General features: G+C 38.3%; 1 protein-coding gene across 1 annotated transcript; it reads left to right on the forward strand.

Annotated features, from left to right (window-relative positions):
- Window positions 1-1337: 1337 nt before the first annotated feature.
- Window positions 1338-18489, forward strand: rps6ka2 (ribosomal protein S6 kinase, polypeptide 2). The gene is given in 23 exon segments (XM_062421716.1): window positions 1338-1384; window positions 1386-1575; window positions 4624-4740; window positions 6182-6263; window positions 7291-7371; window positions 7720-7799; window positions 8437-8543; window positions 8635-8672; window positions 8770-8912; window positions 10305-10375; window positions 10860-10948; window positions 11456-11520; window positions 13416-13518; window positions 13688-13833; window positions 14198-14320; window positions 15181-15270; window positions 15549-15707; window positions 15992-16153; window positions 16307-16383; window positions 16736-16853; window positions 16978-17034; window positions 17402-17482; window positions 18340-18489. Coding segments are annotated over 23 exon segments (2376 nt in total).
- The last annotated feature ends 219 nt before the right edge of the window (window positions 18490-18708 follow it).

Consider the following 18708-nt stretch of genomic DNA (forward strand, 5'->3'; position numbering starts at 1 on the left):
TATCTACTGAGTGTATGAATATTAATCTTGTGATCTCCTTACACAGTCATAATCCTGTCTGGACAAAGACACCAGTCCATAATCCTGAATCTCCTCCCACAACACAGCACAGCAGATTGACTAAACACATCTGATTACATTTTCATAGTGCTAAAATGCCCTGTAACTATGTGCCAGCTATACTCTAAATGTGGTCCAAATCCTGTTGAACACACAAAAACAGCTCCATGGGCTCTCTTTTTAGTGATGTTCCAAGTTTAGGGATCATAGTTTGAGCATCTGAGAATGTGAAACCATTTGAATAAATAAAACCCAGGTCAGCTTTGGACACTTGACTCAGGTAGAGAAGCAGTCCTGATTTGCCCCCTGCTTCCATTTAATAAACACCCACCCACCCATCTCACTCCCTCTGGTCTCTATTTCCATCTCTCTTCCTCTCTGTCTCTCCTGTTATGTAACACTGCAGTTCTGCAAAGCTGCTGATGTGACAGATCCAACACACACACGCACACATTCCCAGTGATCAACCAGATCACGCTGTACTCTCTGTGATTGCTGTCCTTGTCTCTGTCATCATTATTGATTACTTGATTGCTGTCCTAGTCCTCAATATTGAATTGAATTCAGATGTCCTGTCACTGAGTCAGAGCCGCAGGACTTTCCACACACATCAGCTGCTCTGCTGATGATCTTTTACTTAAAAAAAAAATCATTGCTCATGTTTTTTAATTCTCTACATCTCTGTGTCATTGGATGTCACGTAGGTGCAAGAGAGAAGGGACAGATACAGAGAGGTAGCTGGGTTACACCATGTGACCTCGCCAGCTGTTGCTGTATGCTGCTGGGAGAAACAGAGGGAGGTGAGGGGCAGGAACAGGGGAGAATAAGGGAGGGAGGGGTCTGGAGCTCGCCAGCACACAATGTGACTGGTGACAATCCCTTATTCTGCAGAGAGAGTGGGAGAGGGGGAGGCAGCAGGGGATGAACACACACACACACATGCACAGAAATGTGAAGAGGGAAGAGGCAGCTCAAACACACACCTCTCCTGATTCAGCGGAACAGATATTATTCGTCACCTCTCCCCGCAACCTCACGCAGTGAGCCTGCTGCAACACACGAGACAGTCCCGGACCCAGCAGCACCTGCCCCGTTCGTCAACCCGCCTGTCTGTCTGCGTAGATTAGCGTCTCTGTTACAACTCTGACTGACTGCGTGCTTCACTGGCGTCCACTGCAGCTGAGAGACGGAGGGGAGAGCAGTGGCTGAAACCTAGCAGATAGACGAGCAGCGCATGTGAATGATGGGGAAACTATCAAGCGACGACTGCATTGAGGATGGGCCAATGGAGAAACTGCGGGACAAATAGATAACCAATAAAAGCACTGTTTCTGCGTCTTTACCTCAGGACCCCCCACAGCGGGGAGATGTCCTTCATTATGGGATAGGTGCATAAGTCTGCTCGTTGCCATGGATACCAGCACGCGTAAATTCACTGTGCGGAGATGGTTTTCAATCTACCTGAAGAACAAGGCAGCAAGGAGTAAGAACAGCACAGGCTTCTGTCAACTAGAGGTTAGTCAGTCTGTTTAGACACCCATCCAGGAGCTATGCAAACTTCTGTCAACTAGAGATTAGTGTGTGTGTGTGTGTGTGTGTGTGTGTGTGTGTGTGTGTGTGTGTGTGTGTGTGTGTGTGTGTGTGTGTGTGTTGCAATTCTGTTGGACCATGTGAATGTGTGTGTGAAAATGAAGGCCAACACCCTCTCCCCCCAAAAAACCCTGCATCTGTCTCACATCTACCACATTAGATGAGAATATGTGTGATGAGTCTGCTCTCATGGGAATGGGTGTGGGAAGAATGTGTGTTATTTAGGTTGTTGTGGAGCAGTTCAGGAGTCATTGCTGCATCATTACAGCTGTTGCTCTTCCTGTCTATCAAGAATCCAGGAAACAGCACTGTTTAGACTGATGGAGAGTGAGTGAGGCAGGCTACATGGAAATACAGTCAGGCAGACAGACAGGCTAATAGGCAAACAAGCAGCTAGGCAGACAGGCAGGGAGGTTGATAGATAAATGGATCCAGACAGATTGATTCAGTGGAGGCCACAGCAGCGGAGGTCTATTTATAGCCCAAACAAACCAGCTGGGGAGAGAGGGGCAGTATGCTGTTTTCAGCCCATCTACCTGTATGTTTGAGATATAAATAGAACATAGACTCCTCCTCCCCACCTCTGTTGTTTCTTGCTGTGACTGAATGCTGATGAATCAACTTGACAGGCTATCTACCTGTTTGTCTTTCTGGCTGACAAATGTCTGTTTGCTTTTGTTTGTTTACCTGTTTGGCTGACAGTCCATATCTGTAATGTGATGCTCTGATGCTTCATGTGAGGAAGTTCTCTTTTCGCCTTCTTTCACGAAAAAGGTCTGAGTTCAGGGGTCAGCTACAGATCAGCATCCGGGAAGTTGATATCAGAGCCATGAACCTATTTCCACCTGGTACACGGACATCACAGCTTCTGTCCTATTAGTGAATAAGCTAATGAATCACACAGAGGGGAAAACCCCTCCTATACTAGTCTCTGTGGGATGAAACTTTCAATCATGTTATAGGCCTACTTCAAGACACACCCCAGTCAGTGACATCACAGCAGGTGATTCCTGTTGACAAACAGCATAATGAAATTAGCGTTGACTGGCAATGCAAAGAGCTAAATTACATTTAAACTCTAAATGTTGTATTGAAAACAAAGTACAAAGCTTAAATCAAATACAGAGTTACACAGAACATAGTCATCTCAGATAAATGGTGTTCACATACTTGTTACTTTAATAAACTTGATGTAAGACGCATTACCTAATTTACATCATGCAATTACTGTCATTTGAAACACATGATGCTATACAATATTTTGAACCAAAAATTATGAGTGAGTTTTTTGCTCAGTGAATTTGCATGCTGTTTTTATAATTAAGTCAAAGAAGCTGTAAAATATTGTAATAGAAAATCCTTCATCACTGTGTGTATTGTGTGGCGGGGCTCTACACTGTTGCTATGCTGTCAAGTTTCCTCCCTTATTTTACTGAGGATTAATGTGTGGCAGCTCTGCTTGATGCTATACCTCCCTCAGGTATTAAAAGGCAAGCTGAAAAAATGTACATTTTAATAAAATAGATACAAGCAATAGTAAGATAGGAGTGCAGCAATCTGTCTTATTTGGTTTTGCTTCAAGATTCTGATACACATTTCTAGAAAACAAGAAAAACTACATTGGAAAACAATTGTTATCAGCTCCCTCACTGGCAAAGTATTTTCTTGGTTTTAATAAAAAATAAATAAATCTAAAAGGCTGAATTTGAGACCACATTTCATGCTGTGTTATGAGTTAAACAGGGGAAAAAAACAAATGTGTGTGCGCATGTTATTAACACAATATTAACACTGACACAAAGAGAGCATCAGAGAATTTGTTGTCCTGGCAGAAACAAATCCAAGTGACGGTTTGATTATTTCTAGCTTTACGTGGACTCTTGAGAAGTGGCGTGATGGATCTTGTGGCATTATACCGTAGAAACATTACATACTGTTGATGGGATTTGATCTGAGTAAAGCCTCAAAGTGTTTTTACAGAGAAATATGATGATAAACAAACAAGGAAAGCATAGAGTGCCCTTTTCTACATGGCAATAAATGAAGAAACACTACAACAAACCCAAATAGGAAACCCTCTATTTTATTCCTTTATTCAGTGGAGTAAAATAGATCAAATATATCAAATCAAATATTTTCTATCAACAATTTACTAGAAAGGAAGCTTCTTTGCATAAAACTTATGGAATCTATCAACAGAAATGTATTTCACAACCTCATCACCTTTCCAAGTTTACCAAGTACTGTAATTGTTGCATGTCTGATTGAAAGCAGCATGTCAAGCTCTTAACTCCTAAATGACACTGACAGCTTTACAGAATCATAGTATATTGTCACACTGACCAATCTAAGCTGTGCCTCAGGTTGGCAGTTGATCACATGCTTCACTGAGCAGACTGAACAGGCTGAATAAGGCAGCTTACACTATGCATCACTGCTGGTGACCTCAGCCCAAACCTCTCCAGCAATAACATAATGGCTTATACATAACCAGAGTCCCTTGCGTCTGTGTGTGTGAATGTGTGTGTGTGTATGAGTTGTGGTTCTCAAAGTGGGGCCCGAGAACCCCAATGGGTCCTTGAGAGGGTTGCAGGGGTCCCCAGCAAAAAGGGGAATCTTTTTTTCTTCAATATAATTCCATCCATAGGAAACAAAATGACAGATTGTATAACTATTTTAATCATGGGTTTCATACATTTACTGTGATAAAACATCTAAAAAGCAAAAATTGTATCAGATGGTGGGTCCTAGTACAATATCTCATTAAATAGGAGTCCTTGGTCGAATTTGTGACTGTTTAGGAATCCTTGATGTGGAAAAGTTTTTGTAAGAGACTGATTTACATGTTACATCTCAAAACTGCTGAGATGTAAAATGTATTAATCTCAGTTTTTTAGCTATTTTGTTTGCTCTGTCTTTCTTTGTTAATGTGTAAAGACAAACTAATAGTGGCATTTCCCTCTATGTCTTCAGGATAACAGCATATTGAAGGAGATTGACATCAGCCACCATGTTAAAGAGGGCTGTGAGAAGGCAGACCCCTCTCAGTTCCAACTGCTCAAGGTGCTGGGACAGGGATCCTATGGAAAGGTACAAAATTAAAATTTTAACCATAATCATTTAGGCCTGGATAGCTCTAACCACAACCCACTTAAAAGAGAGTTGACAAATCCATGTGATCAGAGTACAGGGATAGAGATTTAAAAAAAAAAAAAAAAGACAAGATCAGTGTTGACACTACCAGCCAAATGATAACCCGTTACACCTGCAGGCTTTCTCCAGGCTAATTTGCTGCAGTGGGGTAGCACCACTTGCACTGCCTGTAAAGTGTGACTTCAACATTTTCATAACAACATTTTAACTTCACACATACACCATATGGCTAAAAGCATATGGACACCTCACCATTACACCCTTATGTGATTGTTGAAAGTGTCATTACAAATCAACGGGCATTAATGCAGCTACAGTTTTGAGCCCAAGTCATTGGAACCAGGCTGCTCCTATTCAAGTTCTCAAACAAGGCGGCTGTGGCTCAGGAGGTACAGTGGGTCATCCACTAATCAGAAGACTAGCAGTTCGATCCCTGGCTCCTCTAGTCCACATGTCAAAGCATCCTTGGGCAAAAGACTGGACCCCAAATTGCTCCCGAAGGCTGTACCATGGGTGTGTCAGTTTGAGTGTGAATGAGAATTACAAATTCCTCCTGATGAACAGGTTGGCACCTTGCATGGCAGCATCTGCGATCAGCTTATGAATGTGTGTGTGTGAATAGGTGAATTTAGCATGTAGTGTAATATCTCATTGAGGGGTTGGAAGAAGCTGAAACTGATGCTTTAACAGTAATCATTTGCTGATGATAAGACATCCATTCTTAATTATTATAATATTAATATTAGATTATTAGATTGGCTGGTGTGACAGCTGTTTCATGCCACAGCTCACTAAGTATATTTGAATTATTAAAGGCTCACTGAATTGTTGGTATGTTTGCATGAGGCAGACATGAGTCCACAGATGTGGGCCAGTGGATATTTTTACAAGGCCACAGATAACATGATTTCATAGCTCACTATACGCTCACTTAATAACTATTTGGCAACCATGTGTGTTCATAGCTAAAGATTAACCATCACACAGTAACAGTATTCTATTTATGTGAATATTTTATGAGACGTGTGTGCCACTTACATATCAATACAAATTGCGGGTAAAGGTCGGTGTTGAAGTGGCAGCCATTAAGATAGCAGTTGGGTATGGTCTTTAAAACATGTGTAAAGACCTCTTTAATTAATGTGTAATACCTGTCTTTAGTTAGTAACCCATAATAGACAGTATATAAGTCTATTATGGTGAATTACTGATAACTTATATGTTAATTTTTAGTCAATGCTGTTTTTCAATGTTAACTAGTTGTTAAGTAGTTTTATTTAATGTTTTAAACTCACAAATTTACACTTACCTGATAGCTGTAAAATTGTCTTAGTAAACATGATAATGACACTGATGGATGACGGTGATGATTTTACAGGTATTTCTGGTGAGAAAGATCAGAGGAGTGGACAGAGGACAACTGTATGCCATGAAAGTCCTGAAGAAGGCCACGTTGAAAGGTAATTAGGCCACAGTTGTATATGGAAAGAATGGCAAGCTCAACAATAAAATTAAAAGCTTAAATGTGAGATACAATGAACTATTAATAGTTTTATATATCTAACAGTTGTCTAATTGGGTTAAGTAATTTATTGATTGAAAAAAATAAACAATGTCTTTATTAATATATATATATTTCAATAAAAATGGGGAAAAGTTTTATTGAGGCAAACTGGCTCATGCACCCACTTTTTGGACACCTGAGAAATTAAGGAAAAATGACAAGTTTAATAACGTTAAAAAAAATCCCAAGTATGTATTATGGTTTTGTTAGAAGCCAAGCTTTAAGCAACAGAACAGTGAACAAAGAGAAGTGTCCATAGAGGATTTTACGCCTGTGGCGCCAGACTCAAATAGTACGGCCTGTTCTTGGATGTTATTTTAGTCTACCCCTGTGTCTATATTGAAAATAAATAAATAACAAAATCTTTCAACAACCTTGCACTACAATGGCCTCTGAGTGGTAATATGTTAAATTTGTTATGGTTAGTATTGGTTTTGCATGGGAATGATAAAGAATGTATGGTTGTTTGAACTCCCAGAGTGTCCTACATTCAGAGAAGGATTTAGGCGAAAAGAGGTTAGTTTGTACTTTGGATACAGATAAAGTGGTTTGTGACGAATGAGATTATTATAAACAAGGATGTGCTATAAAAGCAGGTTGAGATGTCATGTGCTGATTCAGTGTCTTTGTACAAGCCTTAATCCTCTTTACCTGCACCCCTGGAATTGAAATAGTTGTGGTTTCATCTTGTCAAGGAGACAGATGCTGCAATAACACTGTTTTTGTAGTTTTCACTGCACAATAGACCAGCAACGCCATGGGATAGATCTAATTCAATTTACATTTTTCAATTAAGTAAATGCAGCTTCATCACCTCACAAAACATACTCTTGTCATGGTATTAGAGGCTTGTCATAATTTATCTGGACTAAGATAAAACATAACTGAATATTACTGAACACATTCTTTCCCGACTGTCTTAGTGCGGGATCGTGTGCGATCCAAGATGGAAAGAGATATTTTGGCAGAAGTGAACCATCCATTTATAGTTAAACTGCACTATGGTAAGTCTAGTTTGTATATATTGAATTTCTGTCTCTCTGAAATCATAGTTCATTCTCATATGTAAGAAACGAGGTAAATGTTTTTGTGTAAAAGAAGTAAATTTTTGGATACTTTGTCTATATAAAGAAGAGTTGGAAAGTTGTAATTCCAATACCTTTTTTTAAACTTTGAATACATCCTCAGAGTAACACAATACAGTACAACCCCAATGCAGCAATATAGCCTCAATGTGTTGTTACTGATATGCGTGTATGTGTGTGTGTGTGTGTGTGTGTGTGTGTGTGTGTGTGTGTGTGTGTGTGTGTGTGTGTGTGTGTGTGTGTGTGTGTGTGTGTGTGTGTGTGTAGCCTTCCAGACAGAAGGGAAGCTCTATCTGATCCTAGACTTCCTCCGGGGAGGAGACCTTTTCACTCGTCTGTCAAAGGAGGTAGGTTTGATGTCTGTTAGGTTCCCTTGCACTTTCCACATCCCCGCAAAAAAAAATTACAAGCCTTTTCTTGTCAAGGTCTGTTACTGACTGTGTGACATTGATGCAGAATCATCAGAAGTGAATACACCTGCCATCTCTTCTTGTGCAAGCAGTGCTGATGTGACCCTCACCTTTATTTCTTTCCTGTTAATGCTTGAGCCTCAGTAAACAAAGACCATACTGGATAATGTTTTAACATGATACATTCAGCATTTTTCCATCAGTGTCACAAAGTCTGAACCAAATAGTATTTTTTCTGCAGTTAGGTGCAGACTCTTTTTTCTTGAGCAAAGAAAGAACACACAACTGAATCGCCCAACTGATAAATAAATGGGTTTTTTTTGTTTTTGTTTTTTACTGTTCAGAGGTATTAAACAAGTACAGAATAATCAATATCACCAGGAGACACATCATCACATTTAAGAACATTGACAAGAGTATGATTATTTTTATAAGATGGTTAGGTTTTTCTCTGTTTTTTCATGTGTCATCTGTTTGACCAGCTTAAGTTTGCATCCAGTTGTTTCTTTGTGTCCTTATTTTAGTTTATGTATTGGAAGTGCTTAATATATCCACATATATTTATTTGTTGTAGGTCATGTTCACAGAAGAGGATGTTAAGTTTTACCTTGCAGAGTTAGCCCTTGCCTTGGACCATCTACACAGTTTGGGGATCATCTACAGGGACCTCAAACCTGAAAAGTATGTTTTCACAGTCTGCTTTTTTCTATTTGTTTTATTAATTCATTTTTAAAACTGTGTTTTAATATATAATGTGACTTTTTCTCAACAGTATTCTTCTGGATGAAGATGGACACATCAAAATAACTGGTCAGTGTATCCAACTGTAAACAATCCTTTATTCTGTCTTTGTGTCCATCTTCTCTCTTACCTTGTTCCCGTTTATTTCTGTCTCTCTTTGTTTCAGACTTTGGATTGAGTAAGGAAGCCATCGACCATGACAAAAGAGCATATTCATTCTGTGGAACTATAGAGTACATGGCTCCAGAGGTCGTCAACAGGAGAGGACATACACAGAGTGCTGACTGGTGGTCGTTTGGGGTACTTATGGTAAGAATAATTTATTTTACTTGGACAGCTTATTTTCACTTTTAATATGCACCGGTATAATTGCCTTACCGGCTGACTTGGATGTTATGCCTGATTTTGTTGTGAAAATTGAAGGCATGAGTATACTATATCTTATGAGCCAAAGTCTTATCTATTAGATAATGTGTCAGTCTACTGGGTTCTTAATTTGGCTTACTTGAGGGAGTAAAGCTGCTTAATCACTATATCTGGCAGATTAGGCCCCATCACTTTCAGTTATCATGCATCTGCTGGATTGTGCTTGTTTTGTTAGCCGATGGCTTATTTTACTAATACTGAAAAGGAGGTTAGTATTCACTGAGACTTGGCAGCTACATTGGGGCACTAGGGAAAAGTGTAACCCCAATCTGCCCTTGGCTAGAATATACAAATATTATAACTAACTAACTAAATACATAGCTGAATTGCTAGGAAAAAGATGCATGTCAACCGCAATGGACAAGCAGAAAGCTTAAAGCTGATTTGCTGCCACTTCTAAAAGTCTCTGAACTGCTTTATGTGCGTCATTCATCTTTAGCAGGACAATGTTTCCCTTTTTCCATATTCATTTTAAAAAATCAGTTTAGCTCTGTTTTCATGTTAGACATTTTGACAATATTCTACATAAACGTATAATTAATGTTGTGTTACCTGTTATTAACATCTATTCTTTACTACATGTATTATTTTATATTTTAATAGTTACACATTGCCTCTCTGTTTTAACAATGCAATTTTCATTGGTCAATACTATAGAATAAAATAAAAAATACACATATTTGCATTGTTATCTGCTACTACACTCACTGTGACCTCTGCTTGGTGTTTATCTTGGAGCACCATTACTGTGAGAATATAACTCTCATATGAGAATATGGGCAGAAAAGTTTTTTACAAGTAGTTGCAGTCTGACAAGTTCCTGGGGTAGATTAAGGTCAAAAGTTTCACTGTGTTGTGACAAACTGGTTAGCAATATTTTATGGCAAATTGATTATCTGATGAAAGTATTAATAAAATATGTTAATAAAGAAACATAGGGAAATTGTTTGATCATGATCATACAATAGCACACTTGTTGAATAACATATATTAGTAACAGCGAGTGCAGTCTACCAAAGACACACCTAAAAGACACAGGCAATCGCTAAAGTAGCTAATGTGGTTATCAATACAAGGCACATCTTTTTTCATTCAGAGCAAATAAAATCACTGATGCAGCATTTATTGAGTGCACACTTTCAGAACAGTCTAATTCATTTATAATGTCACCCTCAGGTACCATTGGCTGTACTTGAGGTCTGAATGCTAGCTTCACAACCCCTCCCACTGATGAACTGCTATGTCTTCTGATCATTGTTCTCACTTGTTTTACAGTTTGAAATGTTGACAGGATCATTACCATTCCAGGGAAAAGACCGAAAGGAGACAATGGCGCTTATTCTAAAGTAAGACCATTTCCACCTTTTAACAGTTATCGTTACTCTGAAAGCCTTTTTATGCATGACAGTCTGGATATAGATTTTGTAATTTTAGATAAATTGTTTAACAAAGTTCACATTTTTTGTGTGTGTTTCTGATATTTTAATAGTGTCTTGTAGTCTAATTTTCAATGTACATGAATGTGGTGAAAGTGTTTGTCGACGTAAACTGTATGTATGGGACATTATTGCATCTGGGCCACACTTAAGTCCTTTCCTCAAAATGTCTTATCTATCTACTCTTTCCCTCTGACTAACTGCAGTTCTGTGCTGATTTTCTTTTGAATAATGATTGAATCCTCAGTAAAGGTTCATTCTAGATAAGCTGCTTTTATGAATATCCCACTATACTTGGATAAACAGACTAATTAAGTCAAACTGAGCCAACACTAAATAATATGTTATTAGGTCCAGCATTAGTAAACAACTGTTTCTTCTCTTGTCTGTGAAGGGCCAAATTGGGAATGCCACAGTTCCTCAGCCCTGAAGTGCAGAGTTTATTAAGAGCTCTCTTCAAGAGGAACCCTACTAATCGATTAGGTACTGTATACATTAAAAGTTAACATTGGCAAATACGTATGTTTTCAGAATAATGGTAAAACAGTAGTTTAGAGCAACATTAGAGTCATACAGCAACTGAGTCAGTAAAAACTGGACACTTCACACATATTGATGTGAAGGTTAAGACTATTAAACCTGTGTTAATGTGGTGAACTGGTATTATACAAATAATGGCTGTTCCGCAGAAAGCAGTAAAGCATTTTGACTGGGAAAAATGTAACTTTAAACGCTAGATTGAAGTTCAAGCATAATATTAACAGCTTCCAGTCTACCAATAATCTTCCTCTGACATGAAGCAAAACATTTAATGTCACAAATTTCTGAGCACAGTTGAAACTGTCATGGAGGTCTTTTGGAAATTTAGCAGTGTATAATAAATCTGTCTGACTGTTTTGATGAAGTTTTATTTCACTCCAGTAATTTTTCTGTGTAGGTGTGCACATTGATATCATTCTCTTAATTTGTCCCAAACTGTGTGATTCATAGGTGCAGGTCCAGAGGGAGTGGAAGAAATAAAGAGACATCGTTTCTTTGCATCGATAGATTGGAATGTAAGTACAATTTATGAAGAATATTCTGTTGAGTGCTGCTGTTTTTTCAAGCGCGGAAATCCTCTAAAAGAGTATTATGAACTTGTATTAGGCACTTGTACACACATTGCATTATAAGATAAGCTTAAAAGAAAGCTGGCTTGTTAACAACGCTAGAGAAAATAAGAACAGATCTAGGTCTGTATCCTACACTATAACGTCAGCTACAATTGAGGAATAGGTCCTTAAGTAAATACTCTGTCTTATAACCAACAGCTACACTGGTTGCTCAAGCATTCTGAATAATATTTTCATGTGTACAGTTGCTGCCTTGAAGTTGTACTTCTGAGATGCATTATTCAGATTATTGACTAGGGTGAAATTTAAAAAAAATGTATTCAAATGACAACAGACCTGAATCATACTGTAGTGAGTGTTGTTGCTGTACTCTCATCTACTTCCTAAAGAGTTCCCCACAATCATGAATCATTAACTATCCTTAGCAGAGATTTTGCTAGTGATTTTTGCTAGTGGCGAAATCATTAACTTCCCATTCTGCCTGCCGTGCCCAACTTTATTATAACATACTAATCCTCTTATATTTAATACCCTTTATCACAGAATGTTTGCTCATGTGCAAATGTTCTGGCTACAGACATCACCTGTGCTATCATAATTTAACGTTGACATCCACTCCTTGGATGTGCTCTGCTTAAAAGGAATAATTAAACAAGTAGTTTGTCAAACATCATTGTTATTGATTTTGAAGTTCCCCCTTATGCATATCTACATAGCTGCATGGTCACACTGTTACATTCATTCCTTTTCATCGTGAATGTTCTGAATTGGACATTCTAGTGACTCATGTTTATTTGCCGTTGTGAGGCTGTCATTTCTAACAAAATCCTTTGCCTTTTAATCTCCACCCTCACCAGTGGCTCTCACTGCACTGTTCACTACACACTATCTACTTGCTTTGCTGCCAAACACCACATTTCCATTTACAGATGGTGTTGATGGCTTGATGTGACAAGTCATCAATAAACGGCTTACCCTTTCCTCTACACTATGCTTATTCAATTAATGTGCTGTATCAGGCCGCACGGTTTCTCTGTAATCCATCAGGAATTTGTTTAAATTTTTTCTCTGTGACACTCGAATCATTAAAGCTGACAAAAACTGACAAACCCGGCATCCTCACCCTCTCAGTGGAGATGCATCCACCAAGAATTTCAACTCCTGAAATATCAAATAAAAACATGTACTACTGATAATGGTCTAACTTTAACAATCTGGTAGTCTTTGAAACAGTTAGTAAATATGCTTGATTACTCAAAGAGACCCTGATAGACAATTCACAGCAGGAAACCTACTGACATTGCAATGGCGACTCCTGCAGGACATTTTCGGGAATACACTTAAGTAACTAAAAACGTGTATACTTAATGTTGACTCTTAAAGGATGCATATACAACAGTTTCAAATAACATTACATATTATACAGGTGTCTCCCATAGTACTCTCATCACTGAGGGGTTTTCAGTCTAGTATGGAGTATCACGTTTTGTTTTGTATTATATTATATTCTCTTCTATACTTCTAATGTGCACTATTGTTTGCCCTCCATACAATATTTCAAGATGAATATGCTGTATCATATTTCATTATACATGGCTATATGAAACTAGCTTTAGTATGTTGTGAGATACACCAAAAAAGTTGGTGGGACAACCTCTATTCCATTGTTTATATTATATCTAGTGAGTATTAAAATAGCAATTTAGAGGAAGGAAAGTGAAGTTTTTGCTGACACACAGTGTCACCATGACTTATATGTTATGTTTTGTCACAGTGTGTCATTTTGTGGGTAAACTAATTGTTGTTGATGATATTGATCACTGTTGTGTTTTCTGTAGAAATTGTACAGGAAGGAAATGAGGCCTCCGTTCAAACCAACAGTTGGCAGACCTGAGGACACGTTTCATTTTGACCCCGAGTTCACCTCCAGAACGCCCACTGGTAACTAAAACATACACAACCTACACATACAAGGATACTTATTGATATGTCACACTGTTATGTTTATTGATGAAGTAGTTGATGATGCTCTATAAGAGACATACATTTCCCATACATTTCCCATACACATTGCGTCGACATGTTTGTATCTGTGTCTTTGCCTCTCCAGATTCCCCTGGCATCCCTCCTAGCGCAAACACACACCAGTTGTTTCGTGGTTTCAGTTTCGTGGCAACTAATCAAAGTCAGGAGCCTAGTGTTGCCACGGTAACGCCTTCCCGCCAGGAGGTGAACAACATCAACCCCATAGCACAGGTATATAGGCATTTAAGAAATGAACTTAACTCCTCATGAACTTAAATGACTCATTCATTTACTAAGCAAATAACAAATTAACTCTGTAAATAAATCATTGAATTGGTGACTGTTTGATGAGTAAAGTAATGAATAATAAAACAGACTGAATAATTAAATGAGTGGCTGTCTAGTGATGCTGACCTTTCCAAACATTACCTTCATGAATCACTGTCAACTGTATATCCCAGAGACCTGACTGCTAAACAAAGCAATTACTGACTCATTAATGACAGCTAAATATCACATATGTGTGTATATATATAGAATGTTATAGAAGAAATACATATATTTGCGTCTATATGATAATGTGTGTTCCCTGTAGCATGTCCGTGGTGATGTGGCCTTCAGTGATGTTTATGAGCTGAAGGAAGAAGTTGGACAGACAGCAACCTCTGTCTACAGGAGATGTCTGCACAGAGTTACTGCTGTGGAGTATTCAGTGAAGGTAGTGGACATTAAACATAAACTATAACTTATTGAGATATAAAAATTGTGCAGATGTTTTCTAAACCTTTCAGTTATGGTCATTATCAGGGCCAATGAAACACTTTGGTGCAAGGTGTTATGGAGAATTTGTTTGTCAATGGTTAACCTCAGCAGAAGAGAAAAGTGTACAGGAGTCCAGGATGTCTTACACTGAAAGTGTTTATTGAAGCTTGGCCAAGGAGAATCAAAGCATTATCAATACAGCTGTGTGATGCATGATGCCACCACGATTCTGAGGAAACTGTCCCCTGTGCAGTCTTTAAGCCTTCACAGACAGTACCACCAATACTCGATGCCTATAAATGGTCATACTCAATGCATCTACAGTAATGGATTTAGCCTATTGGTTCGTTATTCTACAAACAAGGAAACACTGTTACCCATCTGTGGGTTTAGGGAGTCAGACAGTCATATCCTCTGACCTTGGGTGCCACACTGTTATCAAAGTGACTCCTGCATTTCCCAAAACACCACAGACCACCACCAGTCACCATCTCAAGGAGAGAGACAGTATGTCTTTATGCCAAGAGTGAAGCCTTTACTGTGACGTAAATGTCCATGCTTGACCCCAAATATGGAAAATTCCCTAACACAAGGTACCAAAAGTATCTTGTTTAAGACAATATTTCAGCAATAATATAGTAATCTCATAATGACTCTTAACTTTGCATACGCTGAGTAAGTGATACAATGTGGGAAAAGCTGGGAGTATTGAATGAAGCCACCCAAACAACATGCTTTGGGCATCTTGGCCATTTCCAGATATTGTAATTGGTTGTCTTTTACAACATATGTTGTGTGTTTCTGTGTTTTTGTCAGATTATTGAAAGAGCGAGGAAAGATCCATCAGAAGAGATTGAGATTCTGTTGAGATATGGACAGCATCCAAATATTATTACACTGAAGGATGTAAGTGTAACACACCCACTCCTCACATATAGTGCTGCATAGAGAGACAAATGGAACTGCAGAACTTGGTCTGCTATAAGTTGAAGTGGCAAAGAAAAGTCAATTTAAAGCATAATATGAATTTTCAGACTTTGATAATCACAGTTTTTTCATTTTTCATGTGTGTGTTGGTATGCATATGTGTGTGTGCGTGTGTGTGTGTGTGTGTGTGTGTGTGTGTGTGTGTGTGTGTGTGTGTGTGCGTGCATGCATGTGTGTGTATGCACTTCTACCTGTAGGTGTTTGACGATGGCCAGACTGTATTCCAGGTGCAGGATTTACTGAGAGGAGATGAGCTGCTGGATAGAGTATTGACGGTGCCAAATTTTATAGAGAAAGATGCCTCAGACATCATCTGCACATTGACCAAGACTGTGGAATATTTACACTCACAGGGGGTAAGATGGACAGTCACAGCCAGAAAAACAGATTGATAAGATAAAATACCAAAAACTGGTTATAATACAGTCTGTGTCTGGTTTTGAAGATTACATTGCAATATCTCGATTGTTTTTATGTACCCAGACATGTTACCTAAATGCATCCTTGTAGAATGTAATTTTCTCTGTAAGAGAAGGACATGCAACACAGAAACAAACAGTTGCAAAATGCCTGTTAGTTACTGAAAAGTGCTAATGTGTGAAAATACTCACATTTTTGTTTGTGTCTTTCTTTTTTTCAGGTCGTGCATCGGGACCTGAAGCCCAGCAACATTCGCTATTCTGATGACAGAGGACTCCCAGAATGCATCAGAATATGCGATTTTGGCTTTGCCAAGCAGCTAAGGGCTGAAAATGGCTTATTGATGACCCCCTGTTACACCGCTACATTCATGGCTCCTGAGGTATATTATCAGCAATCATATTAATAATCATCTAATATATCACCAACACACACATAAATGGCCAAACAGCTATCAGAAATACATTTGAAAATAATCACAAAAACTAATCTCATCATGAACTGAAATTAACTGAGTGTGTTTGTGTGTGGGCAGGTTCTGAGGAAGCAGGGTTATGATGCAGCCTGTGACATCTGGAGCCTGGGGATCCTGCTCTACACCATGATAGCTGGGTCAGTCTAAATTGTAAAAACATAAAAAACTGAAAAAGACTGCTGCAACTGTATGTGATGTTGCCTTCTGTTAGAAATGTCACCTTGCTGCTTTAAACAAGAATATATGTTTTGTGTAAATGCCTTTGGTTGAATAATGGGGAAGATAACAATAAACCACATATGGTGCCCTTCTCAAATAAACATCCTCTCTACAGTAGGATTTATAGACTCCACATTTTATGATTTCAAAGGTTTCTTCAAACCAACTGTAGACTGTAAAAAAACTCTCTGCAATCTAACTCATTCTCTCTTAACATAGTTCACTTGAACTTTGGATTGCTCTCTTTAATTTTGTGTTTTTGTTACCCAGTTTTAGCCCATTTGCCAGCAGTTCTGAGGACACAGCAGAGGAAATTCTGGCTCAAATTGGCTGCGGAAAATTCACTATCACAGGAGGAAACTGGGACCTGGTGTCAGATTCTGCCAAGGTTACATTTGAATGCTTTCTATTATAGATATAGACACAAAATGGTTGTGTTACATCATGGTACATGTACTGTACTGTGTCTAATATACTAGTATCACATGTGTATGTCTGCATATGTTTAACAGGATATTGTGGTTAAAATGCTCCACGTGGATCCTCACCAGCGCCTGACTGCCCCCCAGGTACTATTGACTTACATTATAATGCTTTATAAGGCTAAAGGTCACCATTGACACTATTAGTTGTATTTATGGTTTTAGATTTCACTGTAGTTTTGACCATTAACAGGAAAAATTAGCAAATACATTACAAATAATATATTCAATTATTATTCAAATATAGAACGATCAACAAAGATCAAGACAATAAAGAATAGAGGAAATAATTTTGCACAAACTTAACATCAAATCATTTCCCTGATCCCAAACAGTATGTACAGATGTTCTAGTATATATACAGTATGTTAGCATTGCTGTTTGTTTTGTGTCACCATTGGGGGCAGTTGTTAAGAAAACATTAGAAAATAATTTTCATTGTGATGTTCTTCAGGTTCTTCGCCATCCCTGGATTGTAGAGAGAGACCAGCTCTCTGACAGAGTTCTCTCCAGACAAGATGCACTCACTGTCAAGGTCAGACCTGTGCACGTGTGTGTGTGTGTGTGCGTGCGTGCGTGCGTGCGTGCGTGCGTGCTTAAGCATGAAGATTGCAATAAAAACAAAATTATTAATATTAATATCTGTACCTATGAAGATACCATACACACTGAGGAAAAAAAGTTAGTATAATAGAGTGAAACACATGCTAGCAGTTGCAAGTTAAAACTCAGTTCTCTTTCTTATGAAAGAGAACATGCTTTGATAAATTATAGTTGAGCAGAGCGATAATTGCTATCCAAAAGGTCTATATATAATTTATTAAACTCAATAATACTTTATACACTTAACTGTTGCAATGGTTGTACTCAAACTGCAACTTTACAGTACATTTGACAGTTTTATGTGATAAACTATAAACATCACCAGAATATTAGACCAGATTCTTGCTTTTCTCAGTATTTCAATACTTCTGTATGTATCCATGTTATATCCTAATCATAAAAGAACAGTTTAAGAATAGTTTAAGTGGTCAACACACACTTTGCATATCAACTGGCAAAATCAATATTTCTTTTAAATGCTGTTCTCTGGATGTTTACTGTGAATTGTGTGAATTTGTGTGAATTATTTGTAAGTGTTTGTATGTGCCAGCATGTATATATGTATATGATATCCTTCTCTTGTGCTGAATAAGTCTGGTAGATTCTGTTAAGATATTTTTGGTTTTAAAACAGTATTCATGTTAGTGCGAGTGAGATGTTCTGCCATGTAACTTTTCTGTGTGTTTTTCAATCTGTCCATCAGGTGGCGCTGTCTGCCACTTATTTAGTTGTTGGATGGATCAGGCAAGCGTTAAAATTATATAATATGGTTTCTTTTAATTCCACCAGGGGGCACTGTCTGCCACCTACTCTGCTCTGAGGCGCTGTGCTCCTGCTCCAGTCCTGGAGCCTGTTCAGTCCTCCAGCCTGGCTCAGCGAAGAGGGATGAAGAAACTGGGGAGTCCCAATGTTGATTCAGACCCTAAAGAAAAGGAGTAGCCTCAGCAATCTCAATGGAGCTCTAAATAACTTAAATACAGACCCACATAATTATTGGAAATGTACTATCTTTTTGAAAAGCACAAACCTTGTTACAAAGTGCTGATGTGCCCAGAAAAGATCCAATAAGTCCTTCCCCAAAGGATCCAAACCTAATTAACTATAATAATAAAGCAGTCCACTAGCACTGACATCAAGATTAGCTACAGTTCATTCAAT

This window comes from Scomber scombrus, chromosome 1 (assembly GCF_963691925.1).
Source record: "Scomber scombrus chromosome 1, fScoSco1.1, whole genome shotgun sequence".
NCBI classification, from domain to species: Eukaryota; Metazoa; Chordata; class Actinopteri; order Scombriformes; family Scombridae; genus Scomber; species Scomber scombrus.